Source organism: Phyllostomus discolor, chromosome 14 (assembly GCF_004126475.2).
Source record: "Phyllostomus discolor isolate MPI-MPIP mPhyDis1 chromosome 14, mPhyDis1.pri.v3, whole genome shotgun sequence".
Taxonomy (NCBI): domain Eukaryota; kingdom Metazoa; phylum Chordata; class Mammalia; order Chiroptera; family Phyllostomidae; genus Phyllostomus; species Phyllostomus discolor.
The window spans coordinates 38,834,723-38,856,795 of NC_040916.2; the positions used below are offsets into that span (position 1 = coordinate 38,834,723).

General features: G+C 43.7%; 2 protein-coding genes across 3 annotated transcripts in view; both read right to left on the reverse strand.

Moving 5' to 3' along the window:
* The window catches only part of PHTF1 (putative homeodomain transcription factor 1), a 44,451-nt gene extending 42,704 nt beyond the window's left edge, over positions 1-1,747 (reverse strand). The window contains exons 1-3 of one of the 2 annotated variants that reach the window (XM_036014966.1): positions 1,159-1,747; positions 759-833; positions 183-239 (exon numbers count right to left, since the gene is read on the reverse strand). In XM_036014966.1, coding sequence (XP_035870859.1) covers positions 183-239; positions 759-803 — 102 coding nt within the window. In that variant the 5' untranslated portion in view covers positions 804-833; positions 1,159-1,747. The remainder of the gene's footprint in view (positions 1-182; positions 240-758; positions 834-1,158) is intronic. The other variant, XM_028502729.2, reaches the window with a different exon arrangement.
* Positions 1,748-3,615: 1,868 nt separating this feature from the next.
* The window catches only part of RSBN1 (round spermatid basic protein 1), a 42,004-nt gene continuing 23,546 nt past the window's right edge, over positions 3,616-22,073 (reverse strand). Inside the window, exons 3-7 of the mRNA XM_028502554.2 lie at positions 13,574-13,711; positions 13,089-13,231; positions 10,188-10,355; positions 8,854-8,962; positions 3,616-8,243 (exon numbers count right to left, since the gene is read on the reverse strand). Coding sequence (XP_028358355.1) covers positions 7,770-8,243; positions 8,854-8,962; positions 10,188-10,355; positions 13,089-13,231; positions 13,574-13,711 — 1,032 coding nt within the window. The 3' untranslated portion in view covers positions 3,616-7,769. The remainder of the gene's footprint in view (positions 8,244-8,853; positions 8,963-10,187; positions 10,356-13,088; positions 13,232-13,573; positions 13,712-22,073) is intronic.

Below are 22,073 nucleotides of genomic sequence, written 5' to 3' on the forward strand. Positions count from 1 at the left end.
CCCGGTGCTGAGGCCAAAAGGCGACTGTCATTTCCCATTCTGTTTGCAGTGCTGTTTGCCTCATAAACTTCAAAGAATACAGAATGCCATCGATGGTGGGTAAGTGCAGCTTTTTTAAAAGTACAATCCACTCTTTCCACTAACGCAGTAAGACAAAGCTAGAAGCCAAGAAATCAATTTACCTTAATCTGAGTCTGTTCAATGGATTTTTCCCATATCTGCTGATCATATGCTCCAATCTGAAATAGGGAGGAGGCTATTTAAATGATGCAAAGGAAATCCTTTTATGAAGGTCAAACCTCACCACAGTCATAACTATTAAATATCAATTATGATACTGGAAAATGTGCTGCTCAGAGTTTGAGTAAGTTATCTGGGTGATATCTAAAATATGTTTCCGCTTCCTCAGGAAAACCAGACACGATAAACGGTAAGGGCCAGACAGCTCAATACGACTGCCGACAGCACCCTTCTGAGCGCACAGATACAAGTTTCACGTCTAAAAGAGCAGTTTGGCCATAAACAGAGTTTCAAAGCATTCCTGGGGCATTATGGATGTAGCCTGAAGAAAGGAGGTGACTTGAAAATCTTATTCGGGGACCTGGAACGGGGTTTAAGAGACAGAACAACCTTGTCCATCGTTTTTCCCTGTATGTTGAAAGAGACCATGGAAGAGTACCTGGGGGAAACTAACGTGAAACTCTTTGTGGGAGCTCGGGCAGGGAGTGTGCTTTATCAGTAAAAAACACTGACATTACCTTCTTTTGGTACCACGATATAGCATCTCTCTCATTTGAGGCCATGTGTGTGTCCAGCCAGAGGATGGGATTTCACTGAAAGCGAAGGAAAACCGGAGTGAGTCCCGCTGCTGAAAGGCACTCATCCTAGTTTGGGTAGAGCTCAAAAACCGCTTTTCTCGGCCTCTCCGGGAGCAGCCGTCTGGCTCTCCGGCTGTTTGCCAGGAAAAGATAAAATAAAATAAAAACAAAAGCGAGCCAAAAGCCTCTGGCGCAGCGGCGGCCACAGCAGCGTCTCCGCGATGTTTCACGCGAGTGTGTCCGTGGACGCGGGGAAGGGGGAGGGGAGGTCGCCGTCGCTGACCTGCCCACCTGTCCCCACCCCCACCCTCCCCGGCGCTCCCCGGCGTCCGGCTCTCACCTAGTGCCCGCTGCCCGGCAGTCCGGCGGCCGGGACCTTCCCCTTCAGTGGACCCAGCCGGGCCGTGAGGCTGGGGGCGAGGCAGCAGGCCCGGCGGGCGGCATCTTCCCCTGGAGGCGGAGACGCTGGCGGGGCCGTTACCATGGAGACCGCGGCGGCCGCCGCAGTGGAGGAGGCAGCAGTCCGCCCGACGCCCCGAGGACAGTCTGTTGCCTCAGACCCGGCGTCCCCCAAGCTCTACCTACGAGGTCAACGGAGTGACCGTACAATAAGCAAAGAATGAACTGGGAAAGAAGGGGGGGGGGGGATAAAAAGCGAAGGGGGACAGGGGACTTTGTTAGGCCACCCGTCGTCACGGCAACAGCGAAAGGCTGTGTGCCTTGCCGGAAAAGTCAGCGACCGGGGCCCCCAGGCCCGGAAGGCGGCTGCCTCGGGGCAACGGACGTGCGTCCTCGCGGTCCGGGCCGTGACTCAGCGGCTGAGAGCGAGCGACAGCGAGCGACTGCGGCTCTGCGGACCCCGTGCCGCCGGCCGCGGCTTCCGCTTTCCGGGTTTTACCGCGGAGGTGGCTCCGCCCCGGCCCGGGCCTGCCGGCACGAGCCTCGAGCCTCGAGCCTCGAGCCAGACTCCCGGATGCAGGGGCTGGGGAGCCGCTGGCAGTCGCGGCCCTGAGCCGCTGCCCCAGATCGCCCCCCACGCAGGTCGCTTCCTCACAAGTGGCTTTTCCCACTACCTATCTAAAAGAAGTCGCTCTTGATAGTCTAATAGTTCCCGCTCATTTCTTTGTGCTTTGTTGTTGATACCTGTCTTCCCCAACGGGCTCGTGGGCTCCACGCCTGGCACGAGCCTGGCGCACATGTTCTCAATCTTGGCTGAATGAACGAATGTTATCGATTTACGCTGGGCTGGGACGAAGGGCCTGACAGGCTGCGGCTTAGTTGTTTATTTCCAGCCTCTCCCGCTCAGAGTCAGGCTTTGGGGTGCTCAGGGGCAAAGGATGAGGAGGGGGCGAGGCTTGGGCAAAAGCAGGGCACCTTCCCAAATTAGAGTAGGGGGAAGTGGCGGCGGGAAGCAGTTTCCAGGTTAAGACTCCAAGCAGGCTGACGGAGGTCAGGAGGAAGGAACGGCTGCTCCCCAACGTCACGATTTCAGGGTGTTAAGGTTTTAAGCCGCTTTCCTCCTCTATACAGTTGTGGTGTTTGTCCGTCGTTAATGAAACACGGACCGCCCAGCAGCCACCCCACCTCCACTGCGGCAGGGTCCTTGCTGGCCTGCCCGTGGCACTCGAATCAGGGAAAGCTAATCACAGGTGTAATGGCTACACTAGCTGCCACTTCAGAAACTCTTAAGTATGATTCTGGATGTTTCACAGGCATCTCCAAGCATCCATTAAATCGACTTCAGGTGGAAGTTACCCCCCATCTTATCAATGAGGAAAATCTAGCGAGAAGATAAATGTGTCTCCCACAGAATTTAAAATGACTTCACCTAGGCTAATTTTTAAATGGTAAATGGGCACTGGTTTCCCTTTCTTGGCTTTTGCTTCTTGTCAGCTTTGCCCTTCTAAGCTAAACATCACAATTCTGTTGGGTTTCGAGACAAATGGCCAACTTATAAAACGGGCTAAATGACAATGAAAAAGTCTTTTTTTGTTTCGTATAGCTAAATATTTGCTTTAAATTACATTAATAGCAAAAACATTTTACTTCACCGCTCAGCACGGGAAAAAGGCCTTTTGTGGCGTTACGGAAGAACAGAATCAGGTCGATCACATGAAGGAAAAACAGTAAGTAGCAAATTCTCCTTCAGAAGCTCCTTTGTCCTTTTCAAGGGCTTCCTAAGGCTGTCCCTCCACGGAGGTGGGCTTTGAACCTGAACTGCCTCCAGATCCCTGCTCCTCGGCCCAGCAGGCCTGTTCTCTCACCTGTGTGATAAAGACTGTCTTGTTCCTTTCCTACCTAAAGACTGAGAATTGAGATACCCTCATATTTAAGTGTCTGGCCCACCACAGTTAACTCAAAAAACACTAGTTCCCTTTCTTTTCCTTTACTAGTCAGAACCAAGGGCTAACGGTACTTAGGACAGGTTCACACAGATAAAACGAATGAGGGGAAAAATCCACTGCGTTGTAAGTTAATACATCGACGGCACCTCCACGCACCACCCTGACCAACACGGCATGCGTGCACTTTCAGAAACACCGACACCAGCAGAATCAAAACCTTAGGTTGTCCTCAAAAGTAGGTATAAACAAATGCCAAGTGTGGCTTTTCTTCTTTCCCCAAACTAGTTGTGTCTTAATATGGATGGGATTTCTCCCAGACACCCAGGACCTTTTCTAAAATAGCAGGAAATAATAGAGGACATAGATTGGACTAGGGGGATTAAATACTTTTTTAAAAGGTTCCAGGTAGCTTAGAATTCACATGTGTGATTCACTTTATCACAAAACATCAGTAAAGGACAAATCAGACTTTGTTTATTAAAAAAATACTTTACAGGAAAAAAAAACCTCTATGCATTCCATTGTCCTATTTTACAAAGAGATAGCTTAACAATTTAACACACTTAGACAGCTACAAAAAAAGCACTGTGCTAAAAGATTATTCACACAAATTTAGATTTAAGACTATTCATTAAAAACCTTTTTAAAACACTTGTTAATGTCAATAAACAAACTAAGGCCACACAACGCAAATAGTCCGCCAGGCAAATTATACATTTCATCTATATGCAAAGACCTCTTAGATAAATTAAAGCCACAGGAAAAAAAAAAGTCTTAGCTGCCAATCAAAATGGAGTTTAGTCACAAAAATAAAAAACACTATTACATGAAAATTTACAACATGTGAAAGAAGTAGTACGTAAGTATTTCTTCAGAGAGAATTGAAAAGTGCTATATTAAGAGACAGTGGTCTCAACTACATGCACAAGTGGATCCTAAAAAATGTATGAAGAAAATGGAAGGCCATAACATTTATGGAGAGATACTTGCTTTTAAAGCAACAAGCTTTTCTGCATGAGGGCCAGGTCCCTTATATGCTAAAGCAAAACACCTCTTGTACATTTCCTCTACTTACTGCATGACCAATAAATACAACTACAACCTGTTTTTTAAAAAAAAACAAAACTTAGCAGAAATATGAACCTCTGGCATGTACTAGTCAAAAAGTTCTTTTTAGAAAACCTCTAGCAATGACAAAACAGATTTATTAGAAAGACACAAACTCAATTATCCTGCAGGTATAAACAAATTTTTAATGGCAAATACCAATGAAAGTATTAAGGACTCATATTAATGATCAAGAATATATTAAAGGTTTTCTTGAATTTTGGAGTCTTGTTCCTTAATTAGCTTTCGTCCTAGACAATATTTAGAGGGGAAGGCAATAAGCAGAAGTTGCCCCAAGCATGAAGTATGAATTTCATGCCTATTAAGATTGATGAAAGACAATGCAACACCTCTTTTCCTTAGGTTTAGTGAAGAATTTGATTTAATAAGCTCCTTTTCCCTACAAGAGCTTGTAATACTAGTCATCTGATATTCTGACTGTGTCTATGGGGAAAGGGCACCTTTCAAAAGTCTTTAAAAATACTGAAATGCCAGTGAAACCAATTGTTTAAGTGCTGAATAAGCAAATGAATACACATACAATTAAGCCTAGAAATTCATTTTTAAAGAGTTAAAACTTTGGAGGGGAACACTCATACACAGATTTTTATTATTATTGCTTTATGAATTTGGAATACATCTTTGAATCCTAATCCTAGCCCGAGCATATCTTGGTATAATTACAGAATGACTTCTGGGGAAGGGGGAAGACTTTTATTCTTATTAGTAAATACCATAAATCATTCTAGTTACTAAGTTAGAAATATTCACATACTGGGTCCTTTCCATAGCACATTTAAAAATAATGTGCTCCACAAAATACTAAAACTTAGAGCCACATTCTGCAAGTTATCTCAAAGAGTTGGCACAACGGATAAAATACCAAAAAGGAAGATCAGCTTAAATCTCAGTTACAAGTTCACTGCCATCACTACTTTACAAATCAGAAGACGCCAGTTTGCTCCATGCCTCACTCCACCAAACCAAGTAATTTAATGATTTAGAAAAGTTGCGATCACTTGTATCACTAAACTAGGATACAGCTTTGAAAGCGGTAAGAAACTCAAAACTTGGGCTTTTATATTCCTCAGTCTTTAAAGCATGCTATTAAAATCTAATACTCACTCACGTAGGACATTCAGAGTTTCCAGATACATGACTAGCTAAATGTTTCTCTCTCCCTATTGCATTTCTAACATACAATGAATTAAGTAGTACATGATTTTAAACATTTTCATACTCTTTTAATGTGTTTCTATTGGAGGTGAGGGTAGAATGTTTATTAAAGGAAAGTGGGGATTTGCTTTTGATTGCAGGTCTTTGCAGATCCGCCGGTTCCTGAGTGGTCACACACAGTGCTGGCTGTCAGGAGACAGTCCCCTTGCTTGTTAGCAATGACCAGCTTAGATGGCAGATGGCATCTGCTGGATGGCAAGTGGGAGATGGGGAAATCGGATCTTGGAAGACAAGAAAAATAAAAATAAAAAAGTTTTTGCTTTAGCAACCTTGTTCTTCATGATTATTTTAAAAAACAAATGTTGCCTGAGAAGAATTTTACTTTGCACAGCCTAGTAAAGCTCTATGAAATTCTTCTGGACAGAAAAGTCAAAAACAAAAACGAACCCAAACCCACATACTTTATGATTAAACCCCCCACCCCCAACAATTAAAAAAAAATACCCTCAAAGGCAGGTCCCTTAAAAACTAGTCTTGATAAACTAGAATTTACCCCAGAATTTATACCCAAGATTTAAAAACACCCCTGCAATAATCACATTACTTTTCATACCATTCTAATTACCTTATTTACAGAGATAACTAAAACCAACATCACTTCCAATTCATAAATGGTTTACATTGAAATGTTTCTCTATTAGTCTTTATCCTTTTTAACAGAGAATACATACATATACATATATATATAAGGAATAATACAGATTCTAACTAATCACTGCAGTATTTGCTGATGGTTACTTTCCTATCGGTTTACACAGTGACCTCTATACTTTGCTAATATGCATTTAACTACACAACAATATTGCACAAAGTAATATTTATATAAGATTTAACCTATTTCAGAATATTTTAGAGAAAATTCATATTTGATATTTCAAAAGATGCGGCTACGTTTCCATGGTGACACACATTACAAAGCAGCATCTTTTTTTGCCTATGTTAATGTAAATATTCCAAATCTCACCCTCCAGGAAAAAATCTCCAAATTGCACTATAATCAGGTAGATATAAGAATCTGGCCTTAGGTGTGGGGAGGATTCTTCCTGTAATAAACAAAAGGCCTACAATATTATTAACTAAGAGAAAGTAAAATGTGTATCACATTAATATTCTAAAACAACAGAAAGACTACACCAGCTATATGAACTGTGCCTGTTAAAAAAAAAAAAATTAAATACTCAGGCACTAAGCATTGGGCTACCCGAAACTCTAGGATGAAGTCTAGTGCCATATTTTTTATTGGAAAATAACAACACAGAGTAACAGTAAATAAACTCCGGTATTCACCAGTTAAAACTGTGAGTTGAAGTGTCTCAAAAGTCGATCTTTGTCATGAAGACATTGGTGCCAGGTGACAGAGTTTTTCCTGTTTCATGCACAAAACATGGCAACCTCATCAGAAAGACTGATATCATTCTCTAAGGTGGATATCCGTGATCAGTTTGGGAAGGAAAAGTATCCACACAGAATGTGAGGAAGCCAGGAAGCAGAAAAATAAGAGTATCACGCCAACATTATCTCTTTTACGCAAAATAGCTCCCCCAGTTACCTTGTATTCTAGAAAGATTAACAAACCAGGATAATGAATGACCAAGGACTATTTATCTTTAGCTATTTTTAATTGAAATATGCACTGGGCTTTAAATAACAGATACAAAAAATATAGCTTGGATCAGAAAGTGCTGTGCATTCTCTTTTGTTAGGAAACCAGAGAGCCACGGAATTTTCCTTGGAAACTACCTGTTCTTGATGGTTGGAACTCAACAGCTGACTTGCCTTTGAACGCAGTGTGCAGAAACTCCTCCCTTCGACCTGTGCTGTTTCTACTGTAGACATTGAATCTGTGCCATAAAGGCAGAGTACTCAGCCATAAATCTAATCTTCCATCATAAAAACAGCAAATATGGCAAGAGACAAGATAAAATTAAGGGAGGTGAATAATTTACCAAAAAAAAAAAAAAAGAACCTGTCATTCCAGAGAGTTATTCTGATTTGAAGAAGAGATTGAATTATTACCTCACACCTTAAAACAGAAAGTAGCAGCAGACCCACTATTACACACTGTACTAACGGGATAAGATACAACTCTTAACTTTGCATCATCTGTGTAAAAAAGATACGCTTGACATTTGTGGAATGTCATTTCTCTTTATAGAATTATAGGCAAGATTTCTCCGATAAAACTTAACTTAAGCCAGTTATAAAACTATAACTTCACATCAAAATTTAAAAAAGTTAAAAAACGTGTTGGAGTATATACATGTCACACAGGAGTGCCCGCGTGCTCCTGCGGCTTGTGTTGCTGCTCAGAGTCCAGTCTGCTCTCCGCCTTCGGGACCGGGGCCGGCTGAGCCAGCGGCTCTTGCCGCAGACGAAGCTCCGAGGGGGGTGGGAAGGACGACGACGCGGCCGCCAGGAGCTGCATTTCGGTGCAGGTTTCCTCGGGTTCAGTTTTTATCCTCACGCACTGGGGATCGACCTCCAATTCTCGCTTTCCAGTTAGGTCTCGGTCCGCCTCAGAACTGCTCTCTGTGCTCTGCGTGGCTTCCACAGCAGGGTGGTACTGTTTGAGCCTTATGTGCCAGGCGAGGCTGCACACGGCTGACACCGTCTTGAACTGGTGGATGACGTTCCTGGGGATGAAGTAGATGTCATTGTCGCAGAGCTGGATTCTGGCGTAACGAATGCCTTCCCGCCGCATTTGGTTCAGTTTTGCTTCATCCACCCACTGCACACACTGAAGAGAAGAAAAAGTTTGCACGAGACTTTAAAGTAAAATACATCATTTAACAAAATAAAATATTATCATTAGCACAGAAAACCAGTGGGGCCAAATTAAAGCTAAAGAAATACAAAATAATACACAGCTTTTAAGTTTCCTGTAACGCTTGACAAACATTTCTCCTCCTATTTCACTGCCTCTCCAGCAGCAGAGGACGGGCGCAAGTCAGGACGGCCTAGACGATCACGTGAGTATTTTCCATTGCAGCTAAATATCGACTTTCTCTGCTGCACACAAGGGCAACACCTATCTGCTTCCTCGGTGTGCCAGCCTTTCACAGGTGAGGGCACCAGTGCCATGGGGTTCACAGCTGAGACTGCTCAGGGCTGCAGATGAGGAGCAGGGCCCTCGGACCACCCGGGGCCCACCTGGCAGCCGGAAGAGCAGAGGGACTGCAAGCATTCTGATTGGGAAGCACCATTTCAGGGATGCTCGACACCCTCCACACGAAGCCTTAAATGGTAGTACAATTAAATTCATTATCCCCGGTTTCCAGGTATAAGATAAAATGCAGAATAAAATGGGGGAAGACTTATTTCTGGTATCTCATTCAAAGGGTCATCACCTGGGAAACCGGAGGTTCGTGGAGGTCCAACTGCAGTCTCTGGACAACATCAGTAAAGTCCTCAGCATGAAAGCAAATCACATCTTTGGTTATGCGAGGATGGTCACTCCTAAAATTAACCAAATTGAGTTTTAGAAACAATCAAGTAATGGAAAATGATGACAGATTTCAGTGTTTCTGTTCTTCGAACTGCTACTCTAGCACAGGAAAAGATCTATAGCTCCTAAGAGCAAAATATACGTTTGCTTCTTTAATCAGCCTTAAAACACTAAAACAGCTGTTTTTAAAAAAGAAAATTAGCCGTCACCAAACTAAAACCACAGCGGCTAAAAACAAAGAGTTTTCTCCTGAACCCGCAGCATGCACTCACAGTCCTCTCACTGCTGGGCCGGGCCCCCATCGCTGCACCGCCCTGTGAGGTCGTCCGCCACACAGATAATCACCCCCCCCATTCTTCAAAGGAGGAAAAGCTGAATAATCTTTACCTTGAAATACTTATTATCAAACTATAATTGAACTATTTTTTAGAAAGATCAGATCCAACTCTATAATAATACTGAAGGTCCTGACATCATAAATATGAAAAACAAAGCAAAATAAAAAGTTTTAGAATAAGCTTTGTAAAGCTGTGCCCCAAATGAATGTAAAGGGTGTAGCCATTACGGAAAAACAGTATGGCAGGCCCTATGAAAGTTAAAAATAGAATTACCATATGATCCAGCAATTCCACTTTTGGGTATAGATCCGAAAAGATTAAAAGCAGGGACACCAAGTATTTGTTCCATCAGCCAAAAGGTGGAAGGTGGAAGCAACCCAGGTGTCCACTGATGGATAAACAGATGAACACCCTGTGGCATATACATACAATGGAATACTATTCAGCCTTTAGAAGGAAGGAAACTGACACATGGTACAATACGGATGATCCCTGAGGATGCTACACACTTTGAGGGTATTATGCTAACTAAAGCAAACCAGTCACAAAAGACAATTACTGTATGAGTCCACTGATACGGGATATTACAGTCAAGTTCACAGAAACAGAAAGGAGGAAGACAATTAGCAGGAGCTGCTGTAGGGGAGAAAAGGGCATTACTCTTTGTGGGTGCGAAGTTTCAGTTTTGCAACATGAAAAAGTTAAGGAGATCTGTTTCACAACAATGTAGATATACTAATACTACTGAACTATACACCTAAAAATGGTTCAGACTTTAACTTTTCATTTTGTTCTGTGCCTTTTACAATTTTTCTAAAATTCGGTCCCCCATCTTTCCCATGGAGTATAGATTTCCTTAGACAACGTTAACCAACCTGCTGCTGAGTCCCTAACTTACCATTCGCCAAACTGCACAGCTTTCAGAACCCCGACAGCGGCCGTGCTCTGCCAGTCAAACCCCTGACCCACATGATCAGCATGAGCTCTCGTCCTATCTTCAAAGAGGACTTCACGGGGTTCACTGGTCCGAGGTAGGTACTGGAGATTTTTAATTTCATTCATTGATCTGGAGTTGATTTGGTTGTGAAGTAAAGGGAAGAAAAAAAGTATGAATAGTAATAAGTCAAAAAAGCCGGCTAAGATACCAAATTTCAAATAAGAGGAGGGCTAGGAGGGTTCAATGATTTTTGATCATTAGCATTTAACGCGCTCTATTGTAATGTTTAATGTTGATTAGCTTCCTCTCTTGGTAGGTAATGATAGTAAAGAAACTGTATCTTTGGCCCAAATGCAGTGTGTGAATATATAAAATTTGGTTGCCTAGCAACAGAAAACACAATTCAAAGTTCAAGGCTATATATTGCTTTACTGAGTCATTTTTGACTCTCAGAACACCTGTAATTCTGACGACATTCTACAAGGCTTGATTCGAAATGGCAAACTGAGTATCTACATGCAAATGAAAGCAAAGGCTTCGCACTAACACAGTGGGGTGGGGGGCTGGGGGGGGATGGGGAATGGAAGGGGGTCCAGATGAAACCGACTGGCTGTGAGCTGATAGCTACCGATACTGAATACATAGCAGCTGCTTATATTATCTTCTGCTTTTTATATGCTCAAACATTTCTAAATATAATAATCTGAAGTAATAATAAAGGAATGAGTAAGAAGCAACAAAGGAAATAAATTACTGATAGAAAATTATTAAAAGTGTCTCAGACAAATAAAACTGAGAAGAGAAAGCCAAAGGCCTAAAGTAAACGATGAGGAGGAGGCAGCTAAAAAGGCAGCAGGCTGCCCAGCAGACCTTGGAGAAGCTTCCAAGTAAAAAAAAAACCCCAAAACAAAACAAAAACACCCGCCAGGTACAATGGTAACGACTGGACAGAAATGAAGGCTGAGGACAGGAAACTGAAGTGAACTTCTGCACAGGAACCAGCTGCCCGCCACCCACGTGGGCAGGAGTGCGGGCGGGCAGGCAGACGTTCACCGCAGCCGCCCTCAGCCCGTTCCTGCTGGAACTCTGCTTTTCACTAGGAATCTGCTCCCATATGCGACCTCATTCTCAAGCAGATGTGGGGAAAAAGCTGAGTAATCTTTAGCTTGAAATACTTATTATCAAGCTGTGATTGAACTACTACCTGGAAAGATCAGATCCAAGTCTACGATAATATTGAAGGTCCTGGCATGTCAGACACTCACGCGTCCTGGTAAGCTCATTCCCCTTGTCAGTGACTGATCCGGGAACAGGCGTGAACTGACTCTGACTCAGGCTAGGACTGTTAGAGGAAACCGCTAAGGAGACTTCTTGGAAGCTTTCTAGCTTTTACAAGAGAATTAACACAAAAGACAGCCCCTCCTTCTATCACCTATATCCAGGCCCAGACGTGGCGCCCGGAACCGCCACAGCTATCTGGCAGCCATAGAGGAAGCCACCGTTAGTATAATGCCGAGGCAAAAAAAAAAAAAAAAAAGACAGAAGCAGAAAAAAGGAAAACACCTGGTTCCTGGATGGATCACCGAGACCCTGACCATATGGCACTGAGAGACCACCTCTCTGGACTTCCTGATATACAGAGTAACATTTCATGAACCAGTCTGAATTAAAAAGTCTTATGAGCCTACATGGACTAAAACTTAAAAAGTTAATAAGCCTAAAGAGGTGGGACTATGGGTATTTTTGCCTTCTTTTTATTTTCTTTCTATTAGCTATTTTTTTTTAAGTTTATAAGAATCCGGAAATAAACACTGGTCATTTCCATCCATCATCATGGTGGAGAGAGCCGCTGTCGTTTCGGTGCATGGCCAGGTTTTACCCCCCCCCACTACTGCGCATTCACAGAGTTTTTACAGAGTGTGGGCATGCGCTCTCTCAAGTACCGGAGGTTCCTCCATACTTAATGCTGGTATCCTTCTCCAACGAGCTTGAAGGTGAGGGCCAGACTACTCCGTTCTTACTCACTTCTGGGTGCTTATTTTGAGTTGCTATTTGTAGCCTAAGCAAATACTCGTTTTCAGTCTCATTATACAAGCTTTTTCATAGTACTAGAATGAGTTAATCTACATTTTTTAAGTGGCTGAAACATAAATATATATTAGCCCAAAATGAATTATTATGGAGAATACATTATTGTTTTCATTCAGCAAACCCTTGTCACCTGTGATGTCATAAAGACCGAGAATAAAACACAGTTCCTGTCCTTAAAGACTTGAAAACTTAGTAAAAAAAAAAAAAAAGAAGAAGAAGAAGAAGAAGAAGAAGAACATGTAAACCCAGAGAGGGAAACAATTAGGTAAAGGAACAAAGAAAAAAAGCTTCACAAGTGAAGGGACATCTGAGGTTTGAAAGTCTAGCAAGAGTTTGGCAGGCAGAGAGGAGGAGGGGCGAAGGGACGCCATTCCAAGAAAAAAGGGCAGAGCGCAAGCTCAGAGCCGTGCAGACCCCGAGGGAAACCGAACTCTGTGCGGTCGGGTGGACGAGAAGCAGGCACTTCTGCAGCGGTGCTGCTCAGACCAGATTAAGAAGGGTCCGTGTCAACCACACACAGGATTTTGTCCTGCAGGCAGTTAGGACCCACTTTTTAAGACAGGAAGTAAAAATTAAATATTTTTAGCAGGATGCCTCACTCTGATGACTGCGTGATGTGTGAACCAGACTAAGGAACTGACCACGGGCAGATTTAGTAAAACAGCTCTCCACACAACCCACACCAATGATGTTCAAACTGGGCTCAGGTGTCAATCACTTTCGTAAGCAACCGACTTTCAACCGTGCTCTTGGAGGGAAATAACGGTTTACCGTCGTCTCTTGAAGGGGGACTTTGGCATGTCTGCCGTGGGGATCATCTGCTCTCCCGGCCTCACCCACATGATCGGCCCGTCGTCGCTCTGGGACCTACACTGGAGGCGCAGGCTGGAGAGGGTGCCCCAGGGCAACGTCATCTGTGGGTCAGAGGAGGCACGTCACCGACTCGTTCGGGCTGTTTACGAGCGAACCTCCCCACCCCGAGGAGATCTCTAAGAAGCTTACTTCAGGTACGTGTAGGAAGAAATAAATGTATCTGACAGTAAATTACGTATACAAAAGAAAACTGAGGTTAAATACTTTGTACTAAATATTTCTATTCAAAACACTGGATAAAATTTCATTTTAACCAATTGAACAACAAAATAATTTAAATTAAGAAATTCATTTTAACCAGACAAAATTGGGTTAAACATTTTTCATGAAAAGTGTCCACTCAAGTAATGATCAGAACTTTAGTACTGTGAATTAACACTCACTTTCAGAAATGGAGATTCTTCTAACATATCGAGGAACTCTGGGAAGTAATCACCGACCTCTTCATCGACCGCGCCAACGAGACTTATCTGCCGCATGGGGCCCGCCCGGTAGGTGCCGCAGCAGTACGTCCTGCTGACCTGGGACACACACGAGAGAGGGAGACAGGGCTGAGGACGCCGTCGTGCAATGAAACAGTGAGAGCAGGGTGCTGTTTCCAACGCTGCTGTTTCTTCTACATTCTAAGAACTCAACGGTCAGCACCTTGGACAAAGCCAACGGTTACAGAAAAGCACCCAAGCACACTGCCGAATACACCGGTACATGTTCCATGAACAGCAACTCCAAGGTGCGAGTTAGTCTGTGGTCCCGACACCTCAAAGAAATACTGAAGACATTAAGACTTACACTTCTCTGAGAATAATAATTGTGGAACTCTGTAAACACTTTAAAGTGATCTTGTTTAGGAAAAAGTCAGTAAAGAAACAGTAAAGCGGACAGGGCAGACGGAGCTCACTGTGCCTTCCCTAACTAGAGAGCCCTCACCAGCGGGCCAGACGCCAGGCTGACTGCCGCCCAGCCCCAGCTCCCACCGCCTCTGCGCAAGGCCCTCCACCCTGGTCAGGCTCATCTTCTTCCCTGTCCAAGTTATGCCCAAGTTATTTCTACCTGCAACCATCTGCCTCTTGAATCTGCCCTACTTGGAGAGTCTTCTTTGCTGTCAAACCGTATCTTATCTATCTTTCAAAGATCAGTTCGAGACTTCTGGTCTTCTGGAAGCCTTCCTGACCACCTTTCAGGATCTGTCCCTTTTTTTTTTAAATCATTTTTTAAAAGATTTTATTTATTTATTTCTAGAGAGGGAAGGGGGGAAGAGAGAGAGAGTGAGAGAGAGAGAGAGAGAGAGAAAGAGAGAGAGAATATCATAAATGTGCGGTTGCTGGGGGGGTTATGGCTTGCAACCCAGGAATGTACCCTGGCTGGGAATCGAACCTGGGACACTTTGGTTCCCAGCCCGCGCTCAATCCACTGAGCTACACCAGCCAGGGCTAGGATCTTTCCCTTTTCTGCAGTCTAATGTTACCTGCAAGCACATACACATTTTCTCTGTAACAACTCTCTTAGTGAACTGAGGGCATATTCCACACAAGATTTGAACCTTGAAAAATTCTAGCATTCAAATGGAATCTACCAGTATCAATACAATCTGATATTATTCTTTGAGTCATTTCATGGATGTTCTTAAACTCCTACCTCGTATCTGTTTTATTTAGTTAGTTATTTCCTCACCTGAGGACAATTTTTTCCCACTGCTTTTAGAGAAGGAGGGTGTGGGGAGTGAGAGAGAATGAAAAAGAGACATCCCTGTTAGAGAGAAAGATCAACTGGTTGCCTTCTCATACGTGCCCCAACTGGGGATCGAACCTGCAACCTTCAGTATGTGCCCTGACCAGGAAGCCAACCCACCCATGACCTTCTGGTACACAAGACAACGCTCCAACCTAGTGAGCCACACCAGCCAGGGCCCACCTCCAATGTAGAATGAATGTGTCTAAAGCGTAGAGATAGATCCTGTGTATACAGATGACTAGACTAAAAATGCTGATTAACCAGGATTTCCACCTTGAATCAGTAACCTAGCATTTTGACCTTAGTTAAGATGGAGATTAAATTGAAAACCCTAACATATACCTTTTTATAAGGTGGGTCTCTCTAGAACATTCAAGACGAAATCAATTGCTACTATTTTTTTTAAAGATGTTATTTATAGGGAAAGGGAGGAAGAATGAGAAGGAAAGAAATATCAGTGTGCAAGAGATACATCAACAATCAGTTAGTTGCCTGCCATGGGCCCCCAACCAGGGACCTGACCCGAAACCCAGGCACGAGCCCTGACCAGGAAGTGAACCTGTGACCGACCCTTCAGCTTGAAGGCGGGCCACACCAACCAGGGCAATTTCTTAAATGCCACCTCTTTTGCCTCAGTAGAGAGCATGAACGACCGTCTCGTGTTTCTTACACAATTCTTTTGTATTAGTTCTTTAGCAGCATTCTCAGAACCAACCCTCTGTTTTTTTCCACAGACAATTTAACATCACTGCCACCCATATACATACACACAGAAAAAGGGTCTTAGATCTGATTCTCAAACAGCAGGGATTTTTAAAAGTTCCTTATAAAACTTTCTCCCAAGGTCACCTTAGATGACCTTTAAGCAGCCATAACAGCCCCGGCCACAATTACCCTGCACGTGTTTGCATTAGCTACCTCCCTCCATCTGCGCGGTCAGCATGCTGTGAAACGCCAGGGAGGAGGGCTGGGAAAGAGGGTGCACAGGGGGCAGAGCAAAAGGAAGAGGAAGGAAAGGGGCTTTTCTGGGCATTATTCTAACTTTCCTCAGGCAAGCACCCTAAAATGATTCAAGCAGACTTTACCTTCAATGCCAGTTCTAGAAATTGAATGCTTTTACGTATAATAAGAAATACAAGTCTCCCCCCAAAACCTCCAACTACTCCCAATTATCAGAAGTTCCTTTACAAAAAAAGGCTTTCAAATTATGCATAATGGTGGCACATCTTATGGGAGAAAAAAATTTTTAAGACTTATCACAATTTAAAGCTCATGTAACTCAAGACCAATCCTGAAGTACACTGCCATCTAGCAATTTTCAATTCACTGGGTCTGCCAGCTTTCAGGTTATGCAACTCTTAACATAATATTAATTTGAAGGAGTTCACATTAAATTTTACACACGAAGGGAGACTGAATTAATATTTTTATATCACAGTACTCCAAGTTTTCCTAATTTAGATACCACTTCATTCAACAGCACTGAACTTGTAAACAACTTAAAATGCAAGTACCTAGGATAACCAATATGTGATGTAAATAAAAAATAAATTTGAAGTATCCTTTCCTATTTGGAAAGAGAAAGAAAGAAAACCTGAAAAAGAGAAATTGTTAAATTTATGTCTACTGAGACTAGAAATGAAGACTTTCTAATAACTATTAAACTGCAGTTTAAAGAAATAGTGGTAGTAATAAAGTTGATTAAGAGTGCCTATCACATGAGTAAAATTTTTAAATAAATGCTAATGTTTGTGCTGCATTTCAGTAATTAACATCACAGCTGGAAGATGGACAGCATGGGACACCAGAAACTCGACAGGCGCCCACTATGAGACATCAACGCCAATCAGGCAAACGGTGGATCATCCCCCAGGGTCTGATCTACCTACCACCCTTCTTTTCAGTGACAGCACTTCCTGGGCACACCGCAGGGCTGGGCTCCTGCTGGGCTGGGCTCCTGGGCCGCTGAACGGGGCCTGCGGCTAGGCTCCCGCCAATGCAGGAGATGTTGGCGTAAGTCACACATGCAATTTCCAGAGTATGTCTTAATAAGTAAGTGGCCTGCTCTCCACTTCCTCTTTTCAGGGCCAGGTTCAACCGTGCATATGACAACACCAAAGGGAACGACAAAACTTAAAGACAGAAGGAAAGCAGAATCCTGGATGGCCTCACAGAAGACCTGTGGCCTTCATGCTCGAGAAACTTTTATTCTGTTCTAGCCACGTCTGTGAGATGACCTCTGTGTTGCGGTGGGTTAGCCTCTAGCTTGTGTACTGTGTCCTTAAGGGCAATGCTCTGTGTCACCCAGGTACATCTGGATTATCTCCGTGTTCTGGGCCAAAAAATTCTCAAACTAGAGCACACCCCAAAGAGAGCAATTAAGATGATGGTGGCTTGAAAACCATACAAATTGGAGAAAGAGTAAAGAAATTAAAAATAATTCAAAAGTATTTAACTTGAAAAGACTAAAGTGAGGATGCAACAATTTTCAAATACTTGGAGGTTTATTTATCACAGGGGAGTAGACTTACATACCTTTAAATAAAAAATAGAAACTATTGGAAAGCTTTAATCACTTGGTCTGCTTTTGGTTTGGTTTTGTTTTAAGATTTTATTTATTTTTAGAGAGGGAAGGAGGGAAGGAGGAAGAGAGGGAGAGGAACACCGATGTGTGGCTGCCTCTCTCATGCCCCCTTCTGGGGACCTGGCCTGCAACCCAGGCATGTGCCCTGACAGGGAATCGAACCAGCGACCCTTTGGTTTGCAGGCCTGCACTCAATACACTGAGCCACACCAGCCAGGGCAAGTTTCAAGTTTTGTGTTTTTTTTTTTTAATCCTCAACTGAGGACATGCTTACTGACTTTATAGAGAGGGGAAGGGAGGGAGGGAGGGAGAGAGAGGGAGAGAAACATTGATGCGAGAGACACTGACTGGCTGCCTTTCACATGAGCCCAGACGGAGCACCAAACCCACCACCTACGTGCAGCATGTGCCCTGACAGGGAATCCAACTGGTGACCTTTCGGTTTACAGGACGATGCTCCAACAAACTGAGCCACACTGGCCATTATCATTATTTTAATAAAAGTGTACTGCCTATTATATGCCAGACACTGTCCTAAACACAGATACAGCAAAGTAGACACATGCTCGGCTCCTGGAAGCTCACAGTGTAGTAATGAGAGGCAGACGCTAATCTAAGACATCTTGTTATGAACTGTGACAAGTCCTCAGAACGGAATGTGTAAGGTGCTGTGGAAGAGAACACGGGCCCTGACCTGCGACTGCAGGGTGTTTCTCAAAGGAACACTGAGCAAACATCTGTGGAGCAAGTTTCAAGGACACAAAAATCCCCAGCTTCACCCTTTCTAGGGAAAGGAAAGAAAAGGGGAGGGGGATGACCCTGAAGAAATGAGCTGCAGCTGGCGAGCCTTGAGGACCACACGAAGAATCTTGGGGGCCCTGACAGAGTCACTCTGTTGGCAAGAGAGCTGTCAATCAAGCCCAATCCCTGTCAGGACACACAACAACAAATCAATCTCAGTCTCAATCTCAATCAATCTCTCTCTCTCTCTCTGTCTCAATAAATTCTTTTTTAAAACTGAAGAATTTTGGGAAATCACTAAAGGGTCTAAAGTTGTGAAAGGAAAGTTATCAGATTTGCCTTTAGTTTTTAGGGGAGAGAAGCTTGGGGTTCTTGTTTGATTTTCTCAGCGGTGCACTGAAGGAGAGGAGACCAATTAGAAGGCTTCTGTAATATTCTAAATAAAAAACAACAGACTAAGCTAATAGCGGTGATCCAATTAAAAAATAAAGGAAAATAAAGATTAAGAAATACCCAGGAGATAGAACAGCCCGGACTCAGAGAAAGACTAGACGTGACGGAAAAGAGAAAGGGACGTCAAGGACGTCTGCGGGCTCCCAGCTCTGCAACCAGGTGAGAAACCAGCCTTTGCACTGGAGGGGGACCGGTCAGGGGGGAGGTGGCATCTTCAGCTTTAGACAGGACGAACCTGAAGGTGTGGTAGGCTGAGTAATAGCTCCCCAAGATACACAGGTACTCATCTCTGGAGCCTGTGCATGTTACCTCATATGGCAAAAGTACTTTGCAGCTGTGACTACATTAAAGCTTTGGGGGATGGGAGATGACCCTAGGTCACCAGGTGGGCCCTCAATGCAAGCACAGGAGGCCCCGTAAGAAGCAGGTAGAGGAGATCTGACTAGAGAGGAGAAGGCAATGTGAGGATGGAAGCGGGGATGGGAGTCAAACCAGGAAGTAAGAGCTGGCCATCAGAAGCTAAAAAAGGCAAAACAAAACACACCATCCTCCTTCAGAGCTTACAGAACAGCCAGAGACTAGACCTGTGCTGTTTTAAGGCACTGTGTTTATGGCAGCCGGTTATAGCAGCAACAGGAACACAGAGTACCCTTGAAACACCGAGTGGGTATGTCAGGAAGGGAGCCGCGGCTGAAATCAGAAGCAGTGTAGACTGAGGATATAAATCCTAGTTCACTGAAACGTCAGTCTTAAAAGAGACTTGATGGGAGAAAATACAGAGTTCAAAAAAGAGGGATCTTGGGAAACTCCAATTTAGAAAGTCACAAAAGGGGAAGAAAAGCTGACAAAAAAGAATGTAAAGGAGTTGCCCAGTGGTCAGAGAGGTGGAGAAGAAAACTAAGAGAACACAGCATCGTCACAAATGCAAAGTAAGAAAATCCTTCCGGAGGAGCTTGCTCAGAGTGCTGCTGAGCCCCCCCGGGAGACAGAATGGCCCCTGGGGACGGAACTCGCCCGGGCAGAGACCAGACCAGCGTGTGGGCTGAGGAGAGGCGAGGAAACGGGCCGGGCTGACACATGCAGGCAGCAGGCCTTTTGAGAAGTTCACTGGGCAAGAGGAGGAAGCTGGTCATTAGAGGGGGATGAAGGATCCGGGGAGAATTTCTAAGATGAAAACGCCGAGCAATCCTCAACAGGCTGTAAAATAATGTGCATCCCCACAGGCAACATAAGAAACGGTGTGTTCAGCAAACAAGACAGAAACAGACGCGCAGACACGGAGAACAGACTGGCGGCTGCCAGAAAGCAGGGGAGCCGGGGGGCCGGGTGAAGAAGGTGAAGGGACTGCGCAGTGCCGGCTGACAGCTACCAGACAGTCACGGGACGTGAAGCGCAGCACAGGGAATATGGCCAATAATGTTGTAATTGCTATGAATGGTGCCAGGTGGGGACTGGAAACATCGGGGAACACTCCATAAAGTGTGTACTGTCTAATCACTATATGCTATACCTGAAACCAACACAAAATAATACCGAATGTAAACCGTAGTTGAAAAAAATGAAAAATTAAAAAAAACTTTTTAAAGTATATATTGCCCTACAGCTTCATTCATAGAAACTTCTGGATCTTTACTAATTTGGTAAGTAAAAACTGGCATCTTACTAGTTTTAACTTCCCTTTCTTAGGAATGAAGGTGGATATCTCTTCAGGCAGGGGATTCAAAGGCCATTTCTATTTCTTTTTCTGTGCCCTGTCCACGTGCAATGCTTCTTTTCATGCTGGGTTGCAAGTACCTCTTACATATTTCTAGAGCTCTACAGTCTAGGAAGGTTTAATCTGTCAGATGACTCATGATTAGTCAATAATTTTTCATAATTTGTCTTTTGATTTTGTTTCCAGTAATTTTTATTTTGCTTTGTTTTGTTTCGGTCATAATTATAAAAGACCCTACCCACTCCAAAGTTATGAGAATTCTTCCACTTTTCTTCCATTACGTTTATGTCTCCACTTTCTCCATTTCCATCTCTGACCCCACTTGGTATCACTGGGTGCCACTCTACACAGGTTACCCTGATGTCCAAACCACTATGTTCTCTCTGCCATTACCATTTTTATATATCAAATGCCCACATCTACTGGGCTCTGTCTCCGGACTCCCCCGTCTCACTGAGCGGCACGCACAAACTGGTGTGTGCTTATTGAATGGCTGCATCTCTAGGATGTACTGGTGTGTGACTGCTGTTCTTTTTCAAAGCTTTCCTGTCTTGCCCGCTTGTTTTTTCATATGAACTCCAAAACCATCTTGGTTGTCCCAGAAAAAAAAAACAAAACACCACTGGTATTTTTAATAGGATTGTGTTCAATTTATAATTTAGAGGAAAATCATCAGTTTGATGTTGATTCTTCTTAATCCAACAACCCAGTATATATCTCTCTACTTCAGTCTTCTTTTGTGTTTTAATGCTAATAGGAAGAATTTGCTAAAGGTGACGAGTTGACGAGGACTGATAGTTAAATGGGGGAAACACACCCGACTTATTTCTATTCCTTATCAAAACCCCACTCAAGGGAGAGTAAATAGAGAAGCTATAAATCACAGAAGTTCAAAGAGAAGAGATGTAAAAATGACAGCTATAAAATGTCAAAACATTTTTAGAAGGTAACAAGTATATCAGGGCATTAGCAGACCAAAAACTTTGAGCACGGAGTTCCCGGAGGTCAGACACCCAAAAGCCATTCAGTGCTATGGGACCACGTTAAGGCCAAGTATCCCATAACCCAAGTGCGGAACAAAGCATGTAACTAAACACAAGGAGATGAGTGTACAGTCTGGAGAGGTCAGATAAACCCTCCGCTTACCTCCCACCTCCCCATCCCTACACTTTCTGCGGGCAAAAGGAACCGAAGAGACTACAGGAACAACGCTAACCAGCACAAGCCCGGAAGACAGCCATCACATTGAGATCAGGAAATTAGGTAAAATTTTATCTACTTCACAGTACAATCACCTACCTACTTTCATAAGTAAGTTCCAAGAATTCTAGCAGACAGGGGTATAACCCACTCCATTTCCCACATTGAAAAAATGTGGTGGATTCTTAACTGCAGAATTAAATGCCCCCAGAAAAGATCTCTGATGTTGACATCCGACATCCGGAGCTCCCCTCACAGCGATGTGGTCAGCCGGCCGCAGCCCAGGGTCTCTAATCAGCTGTGAGGCTTAAACACGAACAGATCACCAGACCGCTGAAGAAAACCTCCAACACAGACAGAAAGTTAAAACCAACAAAGAGGAATCTGATGAAACAGACAACTCAGGGAATAAAAGAAAATTTCAAAATAAGTACAATCGATATCAGAGATATAAAGATAT